The sequence below is a fragment of the Peromyscus maniculatus genome, chromosome 3 (genome assembly GCF_049852395.1).
Source record: "Peromyscus maniculatus bairdii isolate BWxNUB_F1_BW_parent chromosome 3, HU_Pman_BW_mat_3.1, whole genome shotgun sequence".
Taxonomy (NCBI): Eukaryota; Metazoa; Chordata; class Mammalia; order Rodentia; family Cricetidae; genus Peromyscus; species Peromyscus maniculatus.
In genome coordinates, this window is record NC_134854.1 from 150,195,558 (window position 1) to 150,220,788 (window position 25,231).

The 25,231-nt window shown below is 50.1% G+C and overlaps 1 protein-coding gene across 3 annotated transcripts in view; it reads left to right on the top strand.

The window, feature by feature from the left end:
• The window catches only part of Tspan11 (tetraspanin 11), a 69,099-nt gene that overhangs the window by 23,036 nt on the left and 20,832 nt on the right, over positions 1-25,231 (top strand). For 2 of the 3 annotated variants that reach the window (XM_016006397.3, XM_006987868.4), the window contains exons 2-3: positions 3,577-3,671; positions 14,221-14,412. In XM_016006397.3, coding sequence (XP_015861883.1) covers positions 3,588-3,671; positions 14,221-14,412 — 276 coding nt within the window. In that variant the 5' untranslated portion in view covers positions 3,577-3,587. The remainder of the gene's footprint in view (positions 1-3,576; positions 3,672-14,220; positions 14,413-25,231) is intronic. The other variant, XM_076568033.1, reaches the window with a different exon arrangement.

Below are 25,231 nucleotides of genomic sequence, written 5' to 3' on the forward strand. Positions count from 1 at the left end.
ACCCTAAAGAGCAGTTTGATGAAACATGGGGTCTGGGGAACACTTGCCTCTTTCATACTCAGATGCTTGCTTATGATTCCGCATCAGAGGTTGATAGGGGGATGGTGAGACACATTTGTAATGTCTGCATCAGGAAGGCAGAGGCAGGTGGATTACGAATTCCAGGTTAGACTAGGATATAGCAAAACCCCATGTGATGGTTATCATTATTGTCAACTTGACACAACCTGGGATCACCTGAGAAGGGATTGTCTACATTAGATTGGCATGTTGGAAACTGTTTAATTGACTTAGTTGATGTGGAAAGAACAGCCCACTGTGGGCAGCACAATTCCCTAGTCAATGAGTCCTGAACTATGTAAGAGTGGAGAAACAGAGCTGGCACAGAGAAGCCAGCAAATGAACATGTACAAATTCATTTCTTTCTGCTATCGACTATGGGTGTGATGTGACTCACTGCTTGAAGTTCCTGCCTTCACTTCTCCACCTTCCCCACAATGACGGACTCTAACCTGAAACCATAAGCTACGATAAACCCGTCTCCCCTAAAGTGCTTTTTGTTAGGGTGTTTTATCACAGGAACATAAATGAAACTAAGATCCCCTGTTTGATCCCTTCATCCCCAGGAGTCCCACATGCCCCCACAGTCTGACCCCACCCTGGTGACAGATTCTCCCAGTGGCTCAGGTTGTCCAGCTCCCAACCCTTATGAGCAGAAACGAAATGTACATAGGCACTCAGCCTGTCTCCTGGGAACTGGAAGCTGAGTGAGAGCAGGATGCCAGTGGTTGGCAGGGACTATCCAAAGCCTTGCTGGGAGCTGAGACTCTGTGATGCCATGTCTACCCTCCCCTGTGCCTACTCTGCTCCCATTATCTGATTAGGGGAAACAAAGACACATAGAGGTAAATGCACCAAGACAGGATGGTGGGGCATTTGTTGTCAATGGGACTAGTCCCATCCATTCCTCACAGGGGCTGCAGAGCCAGTGCATGGGCCAGGAACCTTCCAGGGAGCCAAGCAACTCTCCTTTATGGCACTGGTACCCTCTGTCCCACCCTCCACCCCTCCCCCTGCCCATATGAAAATCTCCTCTCTTGCCCCTTCCCATATGCACCCTCGCTTAGCACAGCTGAGGTCAACCCTCTTTGAGAACCTGGCCCTGTGTCCTCAGCCTCCAGCCCCTCCCCTCACCTCTGCCTACTAACTTCCTCCTTGTTTCCCATTCCTCTGATGATCTCTCCTTCCCAGGCCACACCTTCCTTCTTTCTCCGTGCTTCTGATCTGCACAGGGAACTATCCACTGTGCTCAGTAGTAGTACTCTGTCTCCTGTTCACTATCCTGACATCATCTCCGCATTGGACTCCAGTGCCAGATACACATTTCTACCCTTACTAGAGAACTCTGGGAAATGTGAGACTACCCACTAAACACTCCTGGACACACTCCCTGAACTTACATGCAATGACCACGCTGGGACCACTGCTCTCTAGGGACCTTCAGTCTTGAGCCTTGCACCCATATCCTTCTCATACACTGGAGGAGACACTGACAGTCCCCTGGGCATAGGCAGATCTCACTAGAACCCCTCCTCCTAATCATTATGGTCTTCAACAGTGGCAAAATTAGTCCGTGATTAGCATCTCCAGTGCAGATTGACGATAGTACATGAATGAAATGTAAAGCAAATATCCATATGTATGAGATACACAAATAAAATGTATAAGCAAATATCCATATGTATGAGGCCTATGAATGAAATACATAGGCAAATACATGCATGAGATGTTCGGTGGCTACAGCCAACATCATGCTCTGAGCACAGCCCAGCTGCAGCACACTTGGCACATGCTGGCACATGCGCTGGTCTTTACTGTTTGTCCTACCAGAGCAGAGAAGTAACTTAATTTTCATATATTCAGACATGTGGTTTAAAGAAACTCCAAGTTTGCTGGAAGTGACCAGCCCAGGGACAGTGTAGCAGCTCCAAAATTATCAGAGCCCTGAGTTCTTTGGACATGCTGCACTGCCCTTTCAACCCAGGGTTTACAGTTTGGGGCACAGAGTGGCTGCTTAAAGTTCAGCAATAACATCAGCATGCCAAGGGATCAGGACCAGGCAAAGAGCAATACAGCTTTTTCTCACTCTAAGGATGTGCCTGACTTTATCGGAGATAAAGAATGGTGCTTGTTAAGGCAGAGAGATTGACCTATCAGAATGATGTCACAGCTCCAAATCTGTGTGTGCTCCACAACATTGCTGAGAAATATATGACCTGAAAATTAGCAGAGTTAGAGAGCTTGATAAATCTTATATGAATGCAGGAATCTGCCAAAAACCTCCAATGACCAATGAAATAAGCCGGCACAGAATCAGAACAAGCTCACCTCTAAAAATTGATCCACATTCTTTCCAAGTACAAGGGAGCCCCCACCCCACCCCACCCCACCCCCCAAAAAAACAATGCCTCAAGAAACCTATCTGCCCCTTCTGCTCACATATCATTTGCCTGCCAGTGGCTAACCCTGACCACACATCACCGAGAGGCTGGGATATAACACACTCCAGGTGGCAAAGTCCCCAGCTAAAATTGAAAGGTTCTCTTCCAAGAGAACAGAATGAGTACAGCTCCCCTGCTGCCTTCTAGCCAGGAAGTACTGCCAAGCCTCCTCACTTTGTGTTGTTGCACAGAGAGGTTAAGTGACCGGCCACAGCCCAGGAGCAGAGACAACCTGCTGAGATGTGTACCTACTGAGAAGCAAAGAGGGCGATGCCCAGCAGGCCTTCTGGAGCCCCGCTGATTTCACAGTTCTCTGATCCTACATCCAGGGGTCAGAACAAGACAAGGTGATGTTGAGTCAGACATGGGGCATCTGGGAAGTGGAGTAGGGCTCTCATTTACTGAGCACACACTATGTGCCAAAGCCTAGTTAGACCCTGGGCCGGGAGGATCTCTCAGATCTTCCTGAGGGTCCTGCAGCAGAGCATCATCTCTGTGCTTATAGATGAGGTCTCTGGGTGGGAGGGCGTGGACTTGCCCACAGTACACATCGAGGACTTGAAGTTAGTAGTCAGCATACAGAGCCTCCTAACTCCTTCTGTCAGAGCCACTAGCACCTCTGGGAGCTGGGGAGCTGGAGACAGGTGAGGCATCAAGGTCCCTTCCAAACAGGTACTTGTGCACAGCGACTCATGCAGAAGTCCTGCTCAGATCTGCAGCTTTGCCAAATGTGTGAGTATCGTGAGCAAGTGTGAGCATGTATGCATTCATGTGACAAGAAAACATGTCCTGCAACGGTAGTGAGACAGGGAGACAAAGGACTCTGGAGACCTGTGGGTTAGCCTTGTGTCATAATAACAAAACTGAGATCCCAAAGTCCAGAAAATTCCACCCAGATCACCCTTCCATGGTTGTACATCTTCATCTGGGGTCCAAGCTGCACATGTACACCCAGCGCTTCAGCCTCAGACTCACTGGGAACCTCTGACTGGTGGAGCCATTGTAGATCCTTGGTGGGAACGACACCAAGAATCCCCGTGGTCTCCCCTACCCAGCATCCTTGTGTCCTCCACAGGCCCAGCTACCATGGCACACTGCAAGACGGAGCAGGATGATTGGCTCCTGGCCCACCTGAAATACCTGCTCTTCATCTTCAACTTCTTCTTCTGGGTAAGTGGAGGCTATGGCACACCCCTCCCTACCCCGGCAGTCTGGCCACGTTCACTTTTGAGTCACCGTGGCAAGGTTGACTTCTCCCAAGTCAGAGACCACGCTGGGACCCATCCTGCCCTGCTGCTTGGAGTCAGCTCTGTCCTGGCTATGAAGGCAGGTAGAATCCAGGCTGCCCCTTTCATGGAGTCCATCACAGTAGACCCAAGTCAAACTATCTGTGTGCAACCTCGTCTATCGTCCCTGTCTCCAGAACACCACGCCCATGTTATCCTGAGTGCCGAAGTGATGTCCCCTTCCCACTGAAACCCACTGGCCTTGCCTGGCCATGGTCTCACAGCTGCACTGTGATGGGAATGGTTTCTATGGCACTTGACACAGGTTTTGCACAGTAGTGTGGCCTCTGTCTCCCAGAGGGGCTTACCTGTTTAATTAGGAACTCGATACCATCAATCCCTAGAGGGCCTGCAGAGATGTTGCGTTTTACTCTAATTCATTTGTGAAGATGGTGTCTCACTATGCATTACAGAATGGCTTTGAACTGGTGATCCTCTTGCCTCAGTTTCCCAACTGTAGGGCTTACAGGGGCTTGCTATCACATCCAGTGTTTGTTGATTGTGTGTGTCCTTTTGTGATTTCACCAGATGTTGGAAAGACTAAGAGGGGAGGTTTGTGGTCAGCAGGGACCCTGACGGCTGTGGATGCTGTGGCCCAGGGCGACTTAGTCCAGATCTTTGAGTCTGTTTCCCACATTTTAGTTTGGAAATCATCTCTAGCCTCTCAGCCTGAAAATGCCCCTAAATTAACATCCCAATGAGGCAGGGCTGGGCTCCAGGTACCAGGCAAAAAAACAACTACTCCCCCACCCCCATCTCAGAAACAGAGAGGGATCATAGGGTCCCTGGTTCCAAGTTCAGGGCGGTTTCAAAGCATTGGGAAGACTGCAGGCATCAGATACTATCTGTTAAAATGGTGGACATGGTGTTCGCTTAAATATGTTCTATAAAGTTTGTGAGAACAAATAAATAAATCAATCATCTCAAGAAAGAGTTTTCTGGAGCAGTGAGGCCTAGGGTACAGATCCTGAATAATTCAGCTCTGTGGCTGAGGACTGACCACTAGGCTACATGATCCGCAGATTTGATCCGCAGATAAATCACTTCTGGTGTGTAGAATTCTAGCAGAGCAAGCATTCTCCCTCCTTCCCCCTCCCCTTTCTTCCTTTTTTGGGTATTTTTAAGGTTTGGTGGTGGTGTTTTGTTTTTCAACAGGATCTCATACTGTAACCCAGGCTGTCCTCTCAGCTTTAGCTGGGATGACATGCATAAGCCGCCATGCCTGGGTCAGACTTTTCTTTGTAAGACTCTTTTTCCTGACCATAAATGTCTTCTGTGCCCACCTCAGATAATCTTCAAAAGATTGACAAGTATAAAAAAACTAAATACCCACATCCTACCATGTTGGTCTCCTAGGGTGATCAGGACAGAGCAACACAGTCTACAGTCGGGGTGGCATTAACCAGCACAGATGGTTTTTACTCACTATTCTAGGGCTAGAAGGCCATGACCCAGCGTGATACTCAGGTCCTTCACATTGAACAGAATTTACCAGGGAAAGAATGTTTAGAGAGTGAACTCCTTCCCCACAGAGGTCTTTTCCTATTTGAGACAAACTCCAAAGTCCAAGTGTTGTGGCCTACCTGAACCCCAGTCATAAAAGAGATCAGTGTCTCCATGTCTACCACCCCTGGGGTCACCATGGCTTCTGCCTTCATGAAAGAACTGCATTCAATACAATCTTTCCTCATCCTCCAGCCTGCTGCCCACTGCCCTTTTACCTTCCAAATACAGAAACTGACACAGAGCACGGCCCAGCCACCCGGGCTAGGAGTGCAATAAAGTACAAGGTCCTCTTTCAGTAACACAAAGCGCCTCTTGAGTGCAGGTCCACATTGCAGGGCTCTGCCAGCATGGAGCAAAAAGCCCAGGAGGCCATCTCAGTGGCCATAATTCCCAGCACTGAAGGATTCTGCACAGGACACCCCAATGACCTTCCATTCAACTATAGTAGTCAGTGTTACTAGTATCCTTGCCGTATAGATGGGGACCGGGCTCACCAAGGCAGTCATTGACAGTTGTCTTAGTTACTTTATTGCTGTTTAGAGACAACATGACCAGAGCATCTCATAGCAGAAAGAGTTTATTTGGGACTTACGGCTTCAGAGGGTGAGCCCATGACCATCATGGTGGACAGCACGGCTACAGGCAGGCAGAGCTCTAGAGCAGTAGCTGAGTGCTGCATCCTGATCCACAAGCATGGAGCAGAGGGAGCTAACTGGAAATGGGTGGGTTTTTGAAACCTCAAAGCCCAGCCCCAGTGACACACCTCTTCCAACAAGGCCACACCTCCTAATCCTTCTTAAATAGTTCCACCAACTAAATAGTTCAAACCTATGAGCCTATGGGAGACTTTCTCATTCAAACCACCCACAACAATCAAGCTGCTAGGCAAATCACTTACTCTCATGCTGTTGTTGTTTTTTCGTTTTGGTTTTGGTTTGGTTTTTGTTTTGTATGTAGAACAGGAATGCTAGAATTGTAAGAATTAGAACTTACTATTATGGAAATGTCTAGCACAATTGATGGTCTGTATTGGTGCCCTGCCATTAGTGGAATGGGACGAACCGGTGATTGCCATCTCTTCAGCAGTTTCTTCCATTCCTAGCAGTGGGCTTAGAGCTCGGCATCATGACCTGCACAGAAAACAAGAATGTTCACATGAAATGTTGCTTTCTGAAGCTAAACTTGCCTGCATAGGGTGTGATGTCCCCTGGGACTTCGCTGTTTTGTCAATAACAGTGTCATTATTACATACATTATTATACACAGGCCTGAGCGGACCATATTCCCACATCTGAGAAAAACAGAGCAGACCCCACTCTACTCACCCCCGGCAGGACTCAGGCACCAGCCTTCCCATCATCCTGTCCCTGAGGCCTCCTTGGATGAGTCTGGTCAGGGATCTCTGAGGCCACCATTGACATACCTCCTGGGTGACCCTGAAAAGCAAACATGCCCAGCTTTCCTGCATGGCTGCCAAAGAAACACTTTTCTTCCTCCCCGCTTCCTTACGGAGCTCCCGTCACCCCTCTGTTGTTCTTTAATTTATTATTTTAATTAGCTGCTTGGCTGTGTTAATAATCAAAATGTTCCCAACCTCCCAGAAGATCTGCCAGGCTATGGGAGGAGCCTGGAAATGCTGCCTCAGCTCGCAGCTTGTCCTGCCTTGAGGGTCCACCCAGGCTTTGGTGCTACCAATGGGGACCTCTTTAAAGACACAAAGGTGGCTAAGGAGATGTCCAAGTGGATAAGAGCACTTGCTGTGTAACCTCGAGGACCTGAGTTCAAATCCACAGCACTTATGACAAAGCCAGTCAGAGAGACAGGCTGGAAACAAGAGGATCATTGAGCTTGCTGGGTGCAGGCTAGCTCCAGGTTCAATGTGAAATCCTGTCACGTACATAGGACATCCAGACTCCTCCCGTGACCTCCAAGTATGTGTGGGCATGCATGCCTTAACACATACTTCACACACACACACACACACACACACACACACACACACACACACACACACACACGGGGGCGGTGGGAAGAGAGAGAGAGAGAGAGAGAGAGAGAGAGAGAGAGAGAGAGAGAGAGAGAGAGAGAGAGAGAGACAGGAGACTAAAGCAAGGCTGAGAGTGGGAGCTGAAAGAAACATGGAAGACTTGAGCACCACCCACAGGGAAGGTCGGAGAATACCTCCTCGGGAGACCCTCACTTGAGATCCAGCCACTTACTCACTCACTCCTGCCTAGCCCCACATGGCCTCAGGTGTTGGAGTACATGGAGGGTGGAAAGCTACCTGAAAGGGTCTCCATCTAGGCACCCATGAGGGAACCATCTCCTGTACTCAGCAGGGCTTTTCAGTGAAGTAGCTGTTTGAGGGTATTGGGCGGAACTGCCCTTGGGTCTGGTGTCAAGGCCTTATTTGGAGTGAGTTTGTTCGCATCTCCCAATGCAAGATCATCCAATGGGACAGTAAGATTCCTGGATCTCTCTGGTTGCGCGACCATGGAAATGCTGCTTCTGTCTAGCCTACTTCTAGAATATGAAATTTCCTTTTGATTTTTCCTTTCTTCCTCCTTCCCTTCCCATCTTATTTTCCTTCTCTTTTCCTTTCTCGATTCTCTTCCTCCCTAACGACATCTGCCCTCACTCTAGCACTCTCCCTGGATACCAGGGTAAACGAAGATTAATCAAGAGGCTAATGGGGAGATGGTGTAGTGAGTAAAACATACCTCCTGTGAGGAGCGTAACTATAGAAACACACAGGAGGCTCGGTGCTGGTACTGGGGTTAGGACGATTGGCTGGGTGTTCGGTATGCATGACTCCAAACAAGGTTTCCTATGGCTTCTTGGGAAGGTGAGGCAGCGTCGTGACCCTTCCTCCCAGCTCCAACCCTCTGCGTCCTGTGAGATCATGCACTCATCAGGACAGACGAGGCTCAAGATGAGAGGGTCAGCGATGCGTTAATTCATGTCATCAAGGAGTGTCTAAAACCAAACAGCTGTGAAGAGCTGCGGGTAGAAAGCCACTCCTAGGCCTGCGTGTAACAAGCCCATCCTTACAAAGGTGATTCCACAGAACTGGTCCAGAGCCGACAGCCAATGGGACCTGCGCGTGGACAGAGCTAGGAGAGATGCCTACCTGATATTTGAGAAGTGTTGCTCACTAACAGGATGCAGAGCGGCCTCTTGGCCCTCTGCGACCCAGGATGCTCCAGCCTCAAGCAGTACTGGAGTGCCGCTGACCTCCCGTGTGCACTGGGTTCAACCAGTGCTGTGAGAACTGAAGCTTCAGCCGGAGACTCAGCTGACTACAGACGGGCGAGTGGAGGTTTGTGTTTTAAAGGTGGCCCACCTGGGCTGTGGCAGGACTGGAGGTAGAGCACTTTCCTAGCATCTGCAAGACCCTGGGCTCCATCTCAGCATGCACCCCAAAGCAAAAGGATCCAAGTAGCCAAGGAGATTAAGCTTAGTTCAGACCAGGCACCCCAGCTGTCTCCTCAGCCTGGTCCTAACCTCAGGTTACATCTATCTCCTTTCCAAACGAGACTCTAGTAATTAAAGTCACAGTCCCTCCACCCCGTCGCCTGCAGTAACCCGAGGGCAGGGGCTATGGCAGGCTTGGCCCTAAGAGTTTTCAGTAGGCATTAGTGAAAAGACAGAATGATAAAGCATTGATCTGACATTATATATTGGCACTCCCCTAGGCCCTCCTAGGAGCTTCCTAGTGGGCTAAGGGAAAGTCCAGTTGATGTGAGCACAGCCCTCCACCTAAGTCTCATCACGGAGCTCCTGCATGCCAGGAGGGGGTGGGCAAAGGGCTGCCAGAGTAAGGAGTTCAGAGCTCTCCCACAGAGCTGGAAGTAGGTGCACACTTGTGATGGGCTTGGAAGAAGTTCACTGGGATAAAGAGAATAATGTAAGAGGGATGAGAATGAAAAAGGGATGAGAAAGGCAGAGCCTGATGAGCGGCAGTATGGTGTGTCTGGATACATACCGCCACAACGCCAGGCACCCAGACTGTCGTCACCTTGCCTGAGTTCACAGTCTTGTTCACTGGCACAGCCTTACTTTAGAGGCACTGACAGTGGGTTCAAGAGCAGCAGTCACGGGTTTAGGAGATGGATCAGGAGATGGCAAGCACAAAAACATGAAGCCCTGAGTTCAAATCCCCAGAACCCATGTAAAGCCAATCATAGTAGAGCACAGTCTATAATACCACCACTCCTACAGCAAGAGGGGAGGGAGAGACAGGAAAAGCCCCGGAAGCTAGAGGGCCAGTTAGGCTGCTGTGTGCAGTGGGCAAAATGAGAGAGGAGGACCAACACCCGAGGTTGGCTTCTTGCCTCCACACACACTGTGGAGCCATACTCTCACACACACACATCCCCACACACCCCATATATACATCATACCACACAGATGTACAAAAATTAAAAAATAACAGTGTTTAAAAAAATAAGTGTGGACATTTCCTACATGGCCATTAAAGGCGGAGTACAGGGGAAGGAAAGTGAGAGCTGATAGTTAAAGGCCCTCAGGCATGCAGGAGAGTCTGGGCCTGAGGCTCTGGTTTGGAGGAAGGTGTACACATCAGTAAGTAGCCTGGTGCAGCTCTGGGTAGAGCAAGAGCTGGAGGCTGACCTGGGACAGGAGCCGAGGTGGACAGTACAGTGCAGACAGGGAGGTGGACCAAACAGCAGGTGGAATCAGCGTATAAATGTCACAGAGACACATCAGTGCCCTTGCAAGGGCTGCTAGGTACATGAGTGATGGTACCGTTGAAGAGGCTGCCCAAGGGCCGTTCATGGATGAGGATTGTGGTCCTGAATGGGCCCTATCTAACCCCAAACCTTTAAAGAATGCCACAGAGTAGGTAGTAAGCAGCCCTGCTCTGCCTCTACACACACACACACACACACACACACACACACACACACACACACACACCATGCCACCACCCTATGTGTTTCCTGCCTTTCCATGCCACGGGCTGCCCAGCACAGAGGGTGTAGAACTTTGCCCAAGGCTTCTTCCCTAGAGGCCCCACAGTCCTTCCTGTATCCGCAGCAGAGAAAGCCTACCTGTGAAATCCTGACCAAGAAAAGCTCTGTAATTGCTCTCACCTTCTCTGCCTGCTTCCCTGCAGATCTGCACTTTAGTTCCATCAGGCCTTGGGCAAGGATGGCTGCTCCCTCTAGACCAAGTGCCCTGGATCACACAAACAGCCTTTTGGCTGTGACTCTTCTATAAGTGAACAGTTTCTTCAATGGCCCTGTGTGGGTGACCATCTCTGCCCCTCCTGTCTTGCTGTGTCTTTATCCAGCCCCCCTCCCCTCCCCTGCCAACTCACCTACCATAGTGTTTTCTGGCCCACTGGTTACAGGCCATGGCTGAGAAATTCAGGAACTATCTGACAGAAGACCATCTCTGTCCTAGGAAGAGCTGAATGCTACAGAATCAACTTGATGCAAACGGCTGGAGAAATAGGTTCTGGGGTCAGTGCCCCACCCCCACAGCCCTGTCCAGTGGCTCAATCTTCAGATAAAGACACCAGGATTCAAAGAAGTTGTTGTCCATACAGCTAATCATGCAACCAAAAGAACTTGGCCCAGTCTTACTGGCTTCTGCCCTCCGGTGACACCTTCTGGTAACCCATCCCAACACTGAACGTTTTTACTTCATGTTCAGAAGTGACCAAGTCCCATACAAGAAATAAAAGGCCCCAAAGGACTTAAGACCCTCTCGATGCATTCCTCATGGCTAGTTACAGTACTGGCCCCTCAGTAACTACCCTACTCTATTAGCTGGAATTCTCTGCGGAGGGGGATCTTGGGGTCCCAGACCCATTGATTCAGACTGTTCCCTTGCTGTCTTCAGGTCATCAGACCTAGCGTGAGCTTGTCTTCTAGACCTTGAGCAGGCCAGGGTGTCCCTCTAGATCCCTCCCAGACCTTGTGTTGTGGCTGGGGACCCAGCTTTCTTGCTTTGCAAGATCTGAGCGTACTGGGGCAAAGCGCTCTGCTCAAGCCCTGAACCTAAGTCAACAGCTCCTGGGGCACCTGATTTCTAGGGAAGGGCACAGCCATGATCTGCAGTGCTTCACACAGCGCCACCTACTGGGAAGAGAAGGATGGGATGCTTAAACCCGTGCTGTGGTTCTCCAGATGGGCTTCTGGGAACTTTATAAGATGTCCCTGCCTGGGTCTTACTCCCAGAGGTGCTGACTGGCCTGGGCTCCTGCCCTGGTGTTTCATGGACCCCCAGGTGATTATGCAGCCACAACTCTGAGGATCTGGTGAAAACTTGGAGACTTACCTGGATGTGTGCCTTGCCCACGGTGTATGAGCAGATTCCAGCCCTGCCCAAATGCATTACCTTATCCGTTAAATGATTCTTTTATCAGATTCTGAGTGGCTTCCTGTGCCCCAACAGATTAACTGTCCCAAGGCCAGTCTGAGTCTATCCTTCTGCAGGCCCAAGGTATGGGTGCTCAGGTTACTCCCTGACTTGGGAAAGAGTGGGGGCTCAGATTTAACCTGCCTAGTAGAAAATGTGCCCCCATTTCCATACAGAGATTGTACCCATTAAACGCTATGTTTCCCAGATTTTTAATGGCATTAAAACTCATCATGGTCACACTGACTGTCTCATGATGTTCAGAATCTCTGCTTGGCAGTATCCTATATTTTTAGATAATTTGTTTTGAAGGAGAATGGAGGGGGAGAGAGAACACACACACACACACACACAGAAAGAGAGAGAGAGAGAGGGAGGGAGAGGGAGAGAGGGAGGGAGAGAGAGAGAGAGAGAGAGAGAGAGAGAGAGAGATTAGTTACTTCTTAGTTAATGTACTGTGTTTGCTTGGCAAAGACCTCAAAATGTAAGATCCTTGGAAGAAAGTAACTCAAGGGGACTTCAGTAGTTGTAGATTAGAACCACCAATCTAACGAGGCCCCCTCAACTTGAAAGATGGAAGAACTGAGGGCCAAAGAGATTAAAGAGTCATTTCCCAGCCAGATCGTTCCAAGTTGAGATCCTCACTCAAGCTTTTTAGCCAATACAGTTATATAAGGGGATGGTGGGGTAATATTTTACTCTGAGTCCTCAGTGGCCATGAAAGCTGACCAACGGGGGCATCCATTAGTCAGTCAGTCACATCTGTTGTTCAGTTACATCAACCCAGACTCAGAGAACCCATGTTCACAGAATTTGTGTGGGGCCTCCATTACCTCCCCTCACAGGGACTCTAAAAGTCAATTGTGCCCTGGGATTCCTGACATTTGTAGGCTGTCGTTGCTTTCTTTATTCCAGGAAGAAAAAGTGTTTCCCAGTACAGTGTAAGGTGCCATTCATCAAGAGATACACCCTAAGTTTAGAGAGGTAAAGACGGAGTGGGGAAACCACGCATCACACAATGGAGGGAATGTTAGCCTCTCCAGTTCCATTTAGCAGCGCGGCTGTGGGCCTCTGTGGTGCCCTTCTGCTGGCTTCTCTCACTTGGAGGTACCAGTGGAGATAAAAGAGTGCTTGGAAGGAGTCATCCATTTGAACAGCAGAAGCGGAGGAGCAGGCACACCCACTCCGTGGGATCCAAGGACAGTCCTGCCTCTGTCCTCAAAAGACCTGGCCCTGAATCAGTTCTGAAACTAATGGTGTCATCCTGGGCACGCTGCTGTTCTCTGCAAGCCTCAGTTTCTTCCCTCATCTGCTACACAGAGGTAACACAGCCTTCCCCACCCTCCCAGGATGGCTGTAATATTTAGACAAGAAATTGGCAGAGTACATGCCAATCGCATGATGTAGGCGCCTGGTGTGTGTTAATTGCTAAGAAGAACCCCCAAGCATTGTTCCACTGAGGCCTGTGACTGCACAGAACGGAGAGTGGGGAAGTGACCACAGAGCCACTGTGGTGCAGCGTGGAACCTTTTACAGGGATGAGCATTCAAGGTGTGGGCAGAGATGGAGTGGGACAAGAGCAGGCTTCTCTAGCTTTAGCCATGCTAAGACCTCTAAGGAAGCCTCCACTGTCCATCTGGAGTAAAGAGTCCATTTTGAAATGGAGACCTGGAAACTAGGGGCAGGGAGAAGTTGACTTCCCCAGGATCCAGAGGCAAAACTGTTCAGAAGTCTGTGAGTCCTGCTCAAATGGTCTTCATATTCCATGTGTGGCACCTGGAATACACGTGTGGTGCATACATGCATTCTATTTAAGCATCACACCCACCAAAATGGTTCTTCGGCCTCATAATCCCTGGAGGCTGACCTCGTGGCTGTGTCCATGACACCCCTCCTCAGAAGCAGCTCTCGGACCGGCAAGTGAGCAGATTCCTATCTGGGCCCATCTCAGGATCAACCAGAGTATGCCAGTTAGCAAAGAAGGAAACTCAGCTCCCTCCCGATCCTGTGTAAGAGTGTGAGGAACACGGACACCTTTCCAGGGAGCAGGCACTGCGGACACATCCCAGCTCTCCATCCCTCCTGCATCTGTCCCTCCTAGAAGCAAGGCCTCAGGCAGGGCACCTTTCCTTGGTGAGCCTGTTTCTTTCCCCCACTGTCCAAATGTGAGCATGGACCAGCATAAAAGGCCCACTGGGAAAATTTGAGAGACCAAGGAGCACTCAGGGGAAAAGACCACCCAGAATGGCATGGGGAAGGCAAAGGGTCTTTACCGCTAGTCAGTAAGGGGCATAGATTTGAACTCAGACTTAGATTCGAGATCTCTCTGCATCTGGGGTGTGTGTGTGGCCTGGCAAGTCCACCGGACACCTGAAGCCTCCATTTGCTCGTTTATAAACTAACAGAGAAATTCTTCCTTTAGGTCCTTTGGAAAACTAATTGACGAGGTGACTGAAAAGGGTCTGGTGCCCAGTGGGCACTAGACAGGTGGCAGCTGGCAAAGCCTCAGGTGCCACCTGATCTCCCTTGTGTCTCTGCAGGTAGGTGGGGCAGCTGTCATGGCCGTGGGTATCTGGACACTGGTGGAGAAGAGCGGCTACCTCAGCATTTTGGCCTCCAGCACATTCGCTGCCTCTGCCTACATCCTCATCTTCGCTGGTGCTCTTGTCATGACAACTGGCTTCCTGGGCTTCGGGGCCATCATCCGGGAGCAGAAGAGCTGTCTCTCCACGGTGAGTGTCCCTCTGTTCCTCTGTGGAGACTGTCTCTCCACAGTGAGGACTCTCGCATGGAGAGTGAGTGTAGGCCTGTGCTCTGTGGGGGCAGGGAAGCATCACACATGTCCCCCAGGTTGGGCTTACCAGCCGAAGCAGGGCACTTGGGATCCTGGGGAGCCAGAGCAGGGTGGCTGCTATGGGGACTGTGGTGGCCTTGCTTTCCAGGTATGTAGGACCTAAGCCAGGAGGTCAGCCTTAGCAATTCCCATGGCATTTTCTAGGGTCTTCCTTCTTCCTCTTCCTCTTCTTCCTCCCCTTCTCCTTTCCCTTCCTCTCTTCTATTTCTCTTCCTCCCTTTTACTTCTCCTCCTCTTCCCCCCAAATCTTCTTCCCTTTCTCCTCTTCCTTCTTCTGTCCCTCCTTCCTCCTCCATCTTGCCCCCTTTCTCCACCTTTCCCTCCCCATCCCCTTTCTCCCCCACACTCCCATCTCTTCCTCCTTTCCCTTCCAGACTTTAGCAGGCAATTTTCACAGAGATGTCAAGATTGAAAACAGGGCTATGGTGACCCTCTATGTCCCATCACCCAGAGTTCACCTTGTCCTCTCATGGTCGCCTTCATCGGGTGCACACCCACCCTGCCCATGTCCTACACCCTCTTGTGAAGCAGCCCCAGACACTGCATCATCTGTGTTCCAGCATACGTCTCTCACACCTAAGGGTCCTTCATCACAGCTAAATGCAATCAATAGCCAGTCCTTAATGTCAGGAATAATGAGGTGGCTTCTGACTTCCCCCAGCCGACCCACACAGTGGTGTCTCTTTTTAAGTTCGTTTAATTAGCCCATGTGTTGATTTGTCTCTGAAGTCTCTTCCTACCTCTGGATTTGTTGAAAGCTCCAATGCTTCATTCGACAGATTTTTAGGTTTTTGGGGTTTTTTTGCTATGCCCCTGTATGTTATTTAACATGCACGCCTAGCAGATAGTGCCATGGAAATGCCTGATCAGGCTTAACTGATTTGGTCATTTGTAGAGAGTATTTCATGGCTGGCACTTGTAGGCACCATGGACTCTATGACACTTTTTCCTGAGGGTTTGGGGGAGACCCACAGCAGCTGCTCAGGGTCAGGAAAAAGGCCAAGGAGAAATCCGCACAGAGTCTGAGGCTGAGACCACCCCTAACACCCAGTACCCTTGTCTGTGGCTACTTCCCATAACCTAGAGGTCTCTCTGTACCCACCTCAGAGGACCAAGTCTGATGTCCAAAAGAGAAGAAACAGAGAAAACTGACAAATGTCTGGGCTTTGCAAGGAAACCTAAGTTGAAAAAAAAAAAATAGATCCAGATTTCAAAGAGAAATTAGGGTGAGCCTGAAAGGAAGCAGGCAACGGGAAGAAGCCCCACAGGGCTCTTGAGCTCCCTGTATCCACTCTGTACCCCACCTCCCAATATCCACTGTATACTGTGCAGCTCCGTCTTACACTTGTCCTTGGGAGTGGGAGGCAGGGGCTGCTGTGGGGAGCCTGAGGCCTGGCCCCTGAAGCAGCTTTCAAAGCAGCGACCTAGTTTTTGGCCTGGATATAAAAGCCGCTCTGTGCAGGCCCAGCTGGATGGTGCTCCCATTTTGAAGAATTCTTTCATTTTGCTCCGAGGGAGAGCCTGGAGCCAGGGTGCTGGCAGGGTACATGGTGATATATAGGGTAAAGTTCCATGGGGGATCAACCTTCAGGGTGTGTACTCTGAGTCTCTTTCCAGCAGGGAGGTGGAGGTGCTGGGAGGCAGCCACGGCTTGCCTGGCTATCTCTCATGCAGCCTGGCAAAAGCAGGGTCATCTCTTGAAGCCCATAGAAATGGGTCCTGGGAAAAGCCCCCACACCCTGTCCTACGCGCGCGCGCGCGCACACACACACACACACACACACACACACACACACAGCTAGAGCTGGGGGATGCTCAAGTGCCTTATACATTATGGTGCAGTATTCCCATATAGTCTATACATCTCTTTAAAATCATCTTTAGCTACTTATAATACCAAACACCATGCAAATGCCACATAAATAATTGTGTCTTATTGTTAAGGGCTAAAGGTGACATTCTGTACACACTAAGTACAGACACACCACAGCAGCCCAGTCTCCCTCACATGCCACCCAAGGCTGGTTGACCTCATGGATGCAGAGGGCCAACTCTGTCTCCAACAGATCGTGAAGAGTTGGCCACCTCAGGTCCATGAGAGTCTTTGGTATGTCCCAGATCTGACCATTTCAGCAGGAAGAAGACACTGAGTTGTAGCTAAGAACTCAAGCAGAGACTTGTCCTGTGCTTCACAGACCAGACCTGTCGTGATGTACTATGTACCCTAATAAACTTGCCCGAGGATCAGAGGACAGAGCCAGCCACTAGATTAGACATAGAGGTCAGGCAGTGAAGTCACACACCTTTAATCCCAGCACTTGAGATCTCATACCTTTGCTTGGGAAACACACACACACACACACACACACACACACACACACACACGCACGCACGCACGCACGCACGCACGCACGCACGCACGCGCCTTTAATCCCAGAAGTAATATGGCAGGGCAGAGAAAGGTATATAAGGCGTGAGGAAACAGGAACTCACTCTCTTTAGGCTGAGGATTTCATAGAGGTAAGAACTAGTGGTTGGCTGTTCTGCTTCTCTGATCTTTCAGCTTTCACCCTGACATCTGGCTCTGGGTTTTTTATTAAAATACCATCTAAGATTTGAATAACACAGACCTCATGGAGACAGAGTCTCATGGGGATGGGATCAGGTTTAGAGAAAGACCTCTTTCCTTTGCAGACTCAGTCCCTGGGTCTGTGTCTTGCTGGGCTCGGAGAGGCCTGGAGATCTAGGTGAGCTGCTGCCCTGGCCCGTGGGACCTGTCCCGGGAAAACAGGATGCTAAGCCCTGTACCCCCTTCCTTCCTTCCTTCCTTCCTTCCTTCCTTCCTTCCTTCCTTCCTTCCTTCCTTCCTCCCTCCCTCCCTCCCTCCCTTCCTTCCTTCCTTCCTTCCTTCCTTCCTACTATGGACTCTGCCTTAGAGGGCGTCTCAGGGAACAAGAAACAGAAGAGGAGCCTTCTGCTGGGGAGACCAGGGCTCCCTTTTGTCACACTAAGAAGGAATGCAGACACTGTCCCCTGAGGACCCAGCTTCTGACTCAGCCGTCCATCTCAGGGGGTGAGGTGTCCCCAGCAGCCTGGGGAAACAGCCTCTGCTGACTGGGCACAGCTTGCTGACGACACAGATGGCCACTGTTCACTGAGCACCGCCTGCTGCTCCTCACACTCCACCAACCCTGCGAAGGCACGGCCATCTGCACTGTTCCCAGCGCTGGCGCGTGCTAACTCACTCAGGCCTTACACGCCCACACACTCAGACTCATGATGTGCACTTGACAGGAGCTGGGGAGCAGGTACAGGTGAAGTGACCTGCCTAGAGAGGGGTCACTGGGAGGGGCATGAAGGGAACAGGCTCAGCCGAGCAGGTAGGAGACAGGAAGCAATCAACCTGTCAGGGAGGGGTGGGACACACAAAGAAAGGCCAGAGGGATGTCGTTGGTGCCTTTGAATGTCAGCAGGTCAGAGTGGAGAAGTTGGGAAGAGAAATTTACGGCAGGGCCCAATCCTATCTGTCTGATCCACCTGGTCACTAGGTACTGGAGTGCTCACAATTGAGGAGTTGAGGCAGTGAAAAAATACAACGCACACCTATAGGCAGAGGCAAATGGTCCATTTCCTGTACTCTGACCTGGTACATCTATCTCCAGAGAGGCAAGATTCACTCTCCTTTACAGCTGAGGAGCTAGGCCTGGAGACGTGGAGTGACAGGGAACCCAGCACGCAGGACCCCTCTCTACTTCCCCTAAGCCTAATGGTTCTACAGTCAGGTCTAGAATCTGCCCAGAAAGCTAAACAGAAGAACATAATCTCCAGATATGCTTTCAGATCAGAGATACAAAATGTGACAGGCTATCTGTCCACCTATGACTGCATGTGTGTGTATACATGTATGCACACACACACACACGTACTCTCACATGCACGTACGCTTACACACACATTCTGAACCTTCTTTTTCAGCATATTCTGAAGCTTTATCAGAGTCCCACCTAAGGTGGGATGTAGGAGCCCCCTTCAAGGATCACCCACCCACACATTACAGAGCCACCCTTCCTTACCAAGGCGCATGCTCTCTGTGGCAACCCAGCAGCACTGACCACATGGCTAGCACCTCCACTTTGGAATGAATCAGGGAACGAGCTGCCAGAGACAGGACCCCAGAAATGACCCTCATTCTTTGCATTTCATTTGGAAAGAGACCAGAGGTCCTGAGTCATGAGAAGGACATGAGCTTGAGACCTTCTAGGAGGCACATGGGTGGAGAAGATAGCATGTCTGTGCAGTAGGTAAGGCCCTGGAGCTTATGAATTCACCAGACTTTCTGGGTCCAGGCAAGTGTCTCTGGCTAGGAAAGTCATGGAGAGTAATGTCTATAGGAAGGGGCTGATAGGGAAGTGCGCTGGGGCTTCAGAAGAGGAGGGCTCATCCCAGCAGGCCGCTGTGAGGTTTTCCTCATTGCAATCTGAGCGCGTTTCAGTTGGGGGCCTTTCTTAGTGAGCCCAAAAGAGCCAGCTCTGTTGACTCGGTCCCTACGCAATCATTGCAAGGTCTGCTCTTTGGGGCATGTGTGCTGATGATCAGGGAAATACTCTCCAGTTCTGTTGGGAACTAGAGCCTTAGCAATAGGATCTGATCCTTAGGGACTTCTAGGTCACTGACTTCAAGTGCACAGAGGACTACTCTGGCTGAGTAGAGGGCAGAGCAAGACAACGTAGGGAGTCACAGCTAGGCTGTGGGGGCTGGTCCTGGTACCCTCCAAACATCTTCCCGTTATGGCGTCTATGGAGGATGTGGCCTCACCCAGGCTGTGGGCACGCTGGGAATGGTGGCCCTAAAAATAACTGCTAATTTAGGTCCCTTCTCAAAGGAGTTTCGCTATGATGTGTTGATTGGAGCCATGTTTTTATGATCTTTACATAACGTGGCTTCCCTGGACCTTATTCTCCCTCATTACCCTCACACCGTCTCCCCTGTAAAAATGGGGTTACTACGGTGGCTAGGAGAAGCTGGGTGACTCATCCAGGCTGGAGGTTGCAAGCAAGGTGGACAAGCTGCGTAAAAACTGCTTTTGAGCCCCAGCCCAGATACATCTGCCCTGAATTCTAGACTTTGTCCTCCCGGCTAACAAAGCCTCAGAAGCCCAGACGGAAGCACTGTGATTCTGGGTCCCTGGTTTTCAGAAACTGGGTTCTAGAACTTACTTTTTTCATCCATCCCCTCCCTAAAAATAAAAAAAGCTCCTGACAAAGACCCGGTTTAGTCTGTGCCATCCATCACGCTCTCCTTCATTTGGCTGAAGATAGAAGTTTGTGGGGCCCACATTCCAAATTCTAAATATAGGCCCCTCCTTTGATCTGGATGGCATGGGTCCTGGTCATCAGCTTTCAGCTCAGATGGCCTGAATTATCTGTCTCTCTCTTGTAGTCTTAGCTAAAATAGAAGACCTGGTGTGAATAATTTAAAATCCATCCCTTTCCCCCTCTGCAGAGTTCTCATGCCAAGCTGATTACTGCCTCAGCGTCCGAGAGGATGAGCTATTCCTGTCCCCAAGGAGTGTCTGCTTCTTAGGAAAGTGACTTTTAGGGGTGGCAGAGATGCCAGGACAAAGGGTGCAGGAGGGAGGAATAGCAAGCCTCGGTGCAAGTAGGCTAGCCCCTCGTGAGGCGTTTCCTGGGAATGTTCAATGCCACTCCTACCCACTGCCGTCCGCCTTGGGTGCCCATCATTCCAATGCCTGTCTTTCATCTTTTCCCTTTTCTCTTCTGGGACCACTTTGTGTAGAGCTGGCCGCTCTGTGTTTCTCCTTTGGGGCTTCCTGCCGCCTTCATCTGATTCAAGATTTCACAAGGAAGTTAGGATGGGGTGGGGGCGGGGGAGATGAATAAAGGCAAGGCAGTCATCTGCAGAAAACAGAACACTTCTAAAGCAACTTATCCATCTCTTTAAGCCAAAGCTGGGCTTTAAATCTGCTTATGTTAGTTCAATAAAGCACTGATGTTAACTTCTTGGTTAAACAAGCCAGAGTTCAATGCTTGAAAGGATAGTGAGCCAGGAAGGGGGTGACTCTGGGTGCTCTACTTGTCCCCATCTATCCTTGGTCTACTTTAGCCATTGCTTCTACAATAGGCAGAGCAGAAACACAGAGAGAGGAGGCTCTGGGCTGTGGTGCTTGTGAGCCTGCTGGTGCAGATGTGAATCTCAGCAGTCATGTTTGTATAGGGTGTGCACATGAGCATACACACACACACACACACACACACACACACACACCACACACACACACACACACACACACACACACACACACTTTTCCTGTCCTCACTGAACAGTGACACAGAGCCAGAGAAATCACTAGTACGGTGTGGGATGCTCATGGAAGCAGGCAGGCATCTACAGAGGGTCTGATACAGATCTGTGAGGAAGCAGACACATCAAACACACATGTCTAACAGCTGCTGGGCCCTAGTCTCTCGTCCCAAGACGACAAAGCTGCTGTCTGGACCCCTGAAGCTCAAAGTAGCATAAGGAGTACCTCCAAGAGCAGGGCACTGGCTTTACAGTGTCCACATCTTTCCTGTACAACCATCTATGGACTCTGGTCCCCTTCTGGGAAGGCCATCTAGAACAAGGGACGGTTAGACTGTACTTGAGGAGGCTGGAGAACTTGGTCTAAAAGGTGGGTGGATGGTTGGACAGATGGTTGTGTGAACCATGAAAGAAGGAAGGAAGCAGGAGGAGCTGATGACAGTGGTGTGAAGAGTCGGGTGTCAATGGCTTCCCTCTGACCTATAAGACTGCCTAGAGGACAGCTTTTATGACAAATTGGTCTCCTAAGATGCCAAGAACTCTGTTCCCAGTACTGACCCACACTGTCACCCAGGCAAGGTTCTGAAACATACAGTTTATGGATGGGTATTAGACACCTTCAAGTCCCTCCCAGCCAAGTATGCATCAACCCAGGAGTGTTGTTTACTTCTACCTAACTTCTGCCTTACTTCTGGTGTGTAAGAAAGCCCTTGGATGTGACTAGACCTTGTCTGTAGCCAGGTTCTTGCCACCTCCTCTAGGCCTTTGGCCGGACCCTGCAAGAAACCCTCTTGTACCTAACCATATCTCCATGCACCACTGCTGCAGCTCAGCTTTGGAAGCATGGACAGCAGTGGTGCACATCCCTGCATACATCCTCATGCCTGCCAACCTGAAAGATAGCTCCCCTCTTTGGGTGCCCGGCACTCATTACTGAGCCCGTAAGCCAGGCTGCAGAAAGCACCCCAGGGAAGGTATCAGAACAGCCGGGAAGAGGTGGACAGTGGAGAGAAGAGGTCATTTACAGAACCGCACCCCTCCCCCACTTGGCTCTATCCAAGCCACTGAGTCTTTGCACACCCACCCTGGGAAGCAGGCACAAACAGAGGTGTTGTGTTACTTTTCCTAGAGACACAAGAATCTATTCATTCCAAATGTGCACCAATGAGGCACCAAAGAAATAAACTCACGCAAGTCTACCTTGTGGAAGCAGTAGTTGGACCCCAGTAACTTACTGTTACTGTTACAAGAATCTCAGGTACTTACAGGAACACAGGCGACCCTCAGGGAGCTGCTGCTTCACTGAAGGACCCATCCCAGTATGGATGCCAACTGGAAATAGCTGTGTGTCTGAGCTCCCCGTAACTCGAAGGCAGCTCCCTGAAGAGCCTCCTCTCCCTCGCAAATACTATTTTTATAACCTTGGGGAACGACATTGTGAATCTTTTCGAGTCTTCTGATCCCTGTAAGTTCCCTGAGCTTCCGGACTCTTATGAGTCAGCTCACCCCTTTAGGAGGGAAGGCTTCAATTTGGAGGAAATAGCTACACAAGAGAGAAAGATTGCCTTCCTCTCGAGGTCAGAATCATGGCAACAGGCCTTGGGGCTGAGGTTCCCTCTGCCTTGGGACCAGGAGAGGTGGCAGCAGACATTTGGCTACGTCTCCTTCATTCCAAGTCCTGGACTTGACTGTGGGAAAGCCTTCATGATGACTGTTGGTGGTCAGTGCCCTAAACAACACAGGTTTAAGTGATACTTCAATCAGTTGAAATGTAACACTCTGAAGCTAGAGGTCTTGGGACTGGAACCTCCTATAATAACTCATGAAGCTGACTAAAATATATGGCTTTCCATCTGCAGCCAGCAGCCTCCGCCTCTCTAGTTTCGACAAGCTTATGTACCTCATTCAACCCACCAGAGTAGAGAATGTGACGTCCCAAGGACAGACTGGTCCCAAAGCAAGGACACAAGACCTACTCATCAGAGAGGAGCTGGAGCTGCTGTGGAAAGCTATGTACAACAGTAGGATGTACAAGAGAGGAAGGAGGCCCTATCAGACTCTTCCTGGCATGCTTTGTGAGCATGCTGCACAAACACACCCTTTCCACCTCAGCTTGCATTTAATGCAAGATTCAAAGTGTACCGGGCTTTTGCTTTTGGGCCACCAACCAGCTCCCAAATAAACACATGGAGACTTCTTATTAGTTATGAATGCTTAGCCTAGCTTAGGCTCATTTCTTGCTAGCTCTTATAACTTAACTTGTTTCTCTTTATCTGTGTTTTGCTTTCGGGCTTTTTACCTTTCTTTATGTCCTGCACTATGTCTGCTGGCTGGTGGCTGCCTGGCTGGCCCTGGGCATCTCCCTTTTTTTCTCCCTCATTCTCTCCTCTCTTCTCAATCAAGCCTAGATTTCTCTTCCTACTTATTCTCTCAGCCCACCAGCCCCGCCTATCCCTCTCCTGCCTAACTATTGGCCTTTCAGTTTAGTAACCTTAGGCAGGCAAGGTGAAACAAATGCAACATGTCTTTACGTAATTAAACAAGTGTAGCAAAAACAAATGTAACAAGTCTTTACATCATTCACAAAGGCAGCAGAAACGAATGTAACACACCTTTACACAGTTAAAGTAATATTATGAAGCATAAACAAATGTAATCTATCTTTTACATCATTAAATAGTCCACAACACCAAAGGGTGGGAACTTCACCCCAGTCACACGGCATCTTATCACAGAGGCAAGCTAGGACTGGACTCCCAAGCCAGGCCACCTTCTGTACCATTACCTCCCAAATAAGGACCACCTTTCTCTGTACCCGATCATTGCCACTTCCAGCATCGTGTTCTATAGAAGCAGTTTTGGGGGTTTGGTTTGGTTTGGTTTTACAGCCAGTTACCTTCCTCCATCACCCCTCACCTCCAAACTTCTGCAGCTCCAAACTTCATTATCCATGGAAGGGTTGAGGCTGAGCCATCAGATCAACAGGTATTTGCAGCACATTTGTTCCAGACTTTCCTTCTCTCTGGACATAGTGAGGGGACAAGAAAAAGGACTGTGACCCTGCTATTGGTTTGAAGTCTAGTGGGGAATACAGGACCCTGTACTGAAAGGGTTCCTCTCCGAAGGAACACAGGCTATCTGTTCCCTGGAGCCTAAGGTCTCCCCTCTCTTGTTATTGGTACAAATTTCTCCTCCTCATTTCCGCTTTCCCCATCATTAGTCTTGTCCTAGAATTCTCTGTAGCTAGAGTTTTCCTGCCTGGCCCACAGTCAGGACAAATCTTTGTCACCCGCCAGTCCCACAGCCACTCAGACCCATCCAAGTAAACACAGAGACTTATATTGCTTACAAACTGTATGGCCGTGGCAGGCTTCTTGCTATTTGTTCTTATAGCTTAAATTAATCCATTTCCATAAATCTATACCTTGCCATGTGGCTTGTGGCTTACGAGCATCTTCACATGCTGCTTGTCCTGGCAGTGGCTGGCAGTGACTCCTTCTGCCTCCCTGTTCTTTATTTTCTCCTCTCTGTTAGTCCCATCTATACTTCCTGCCTAGCCACTGGCCAATCAGTACTTTATTTATTGACCAATCAGAGCAACACATTTGCCATACAGACCATCCCACAGCAATTTTCACCACTAGAGACCACACTGTGGCCCCATTGTGGGCCCTGGCCACCATCTTTGCCATGCCTTTATCATGTTCTACCGGTGCACAGGTGGTACATGCTACTCCATCTCCCCATTAGCCTATAAAAAAATGGGAAAGGCAGGCCATTCCAGGGGCTCATCGTATCAGTGATTAGTCAGGTCCTCATGCATGAGTCTATTAGCAATAGCATCCTCTGGGTTCCCTGGGCTATGTGGTCCCCATGGGAGCCTGCTCCTCTCCCTGCAGCCAGCTGTAGGCCCTGTGCCCATTCTGGATCCTGTTGTCACTCAGCCCATTGGGATGGAACCCTAGGAAGCCCCCGAATGAAAGCTGGTAGACATCTGTCTTTGGCTGGTCTCACAGGAACTATGTTTTGCTTCCATGCTGCCCCAACACATGCAAGGTGATCCTCTCTGGCCCCAGCAGTTAGTCTTGCACTCTGGATGACCTCTGTCACACTTCCTCCACGTGTTTCTGGAACACCTCCTTCCTCCCCGGGGCTTACCAGCCCCCTCCCTGCTGCGTCTCGGTCTCCCTACAAGCTGTCAGCCAGCTATCTCCATGCCAGCCCTGGTGCCGTCTATGCCCAGTCCCCCCGGCAGTCTGACTGCGAGAGCTAGCCACCTCCTGGCACAACCCCGCGCCTCCAGGTGGGATGGCTGAGGCCCAGCATCCAGCAAGGCTAGGCTGTGGTCCGATGGCCCAGTCTGTGAGTACTGGACT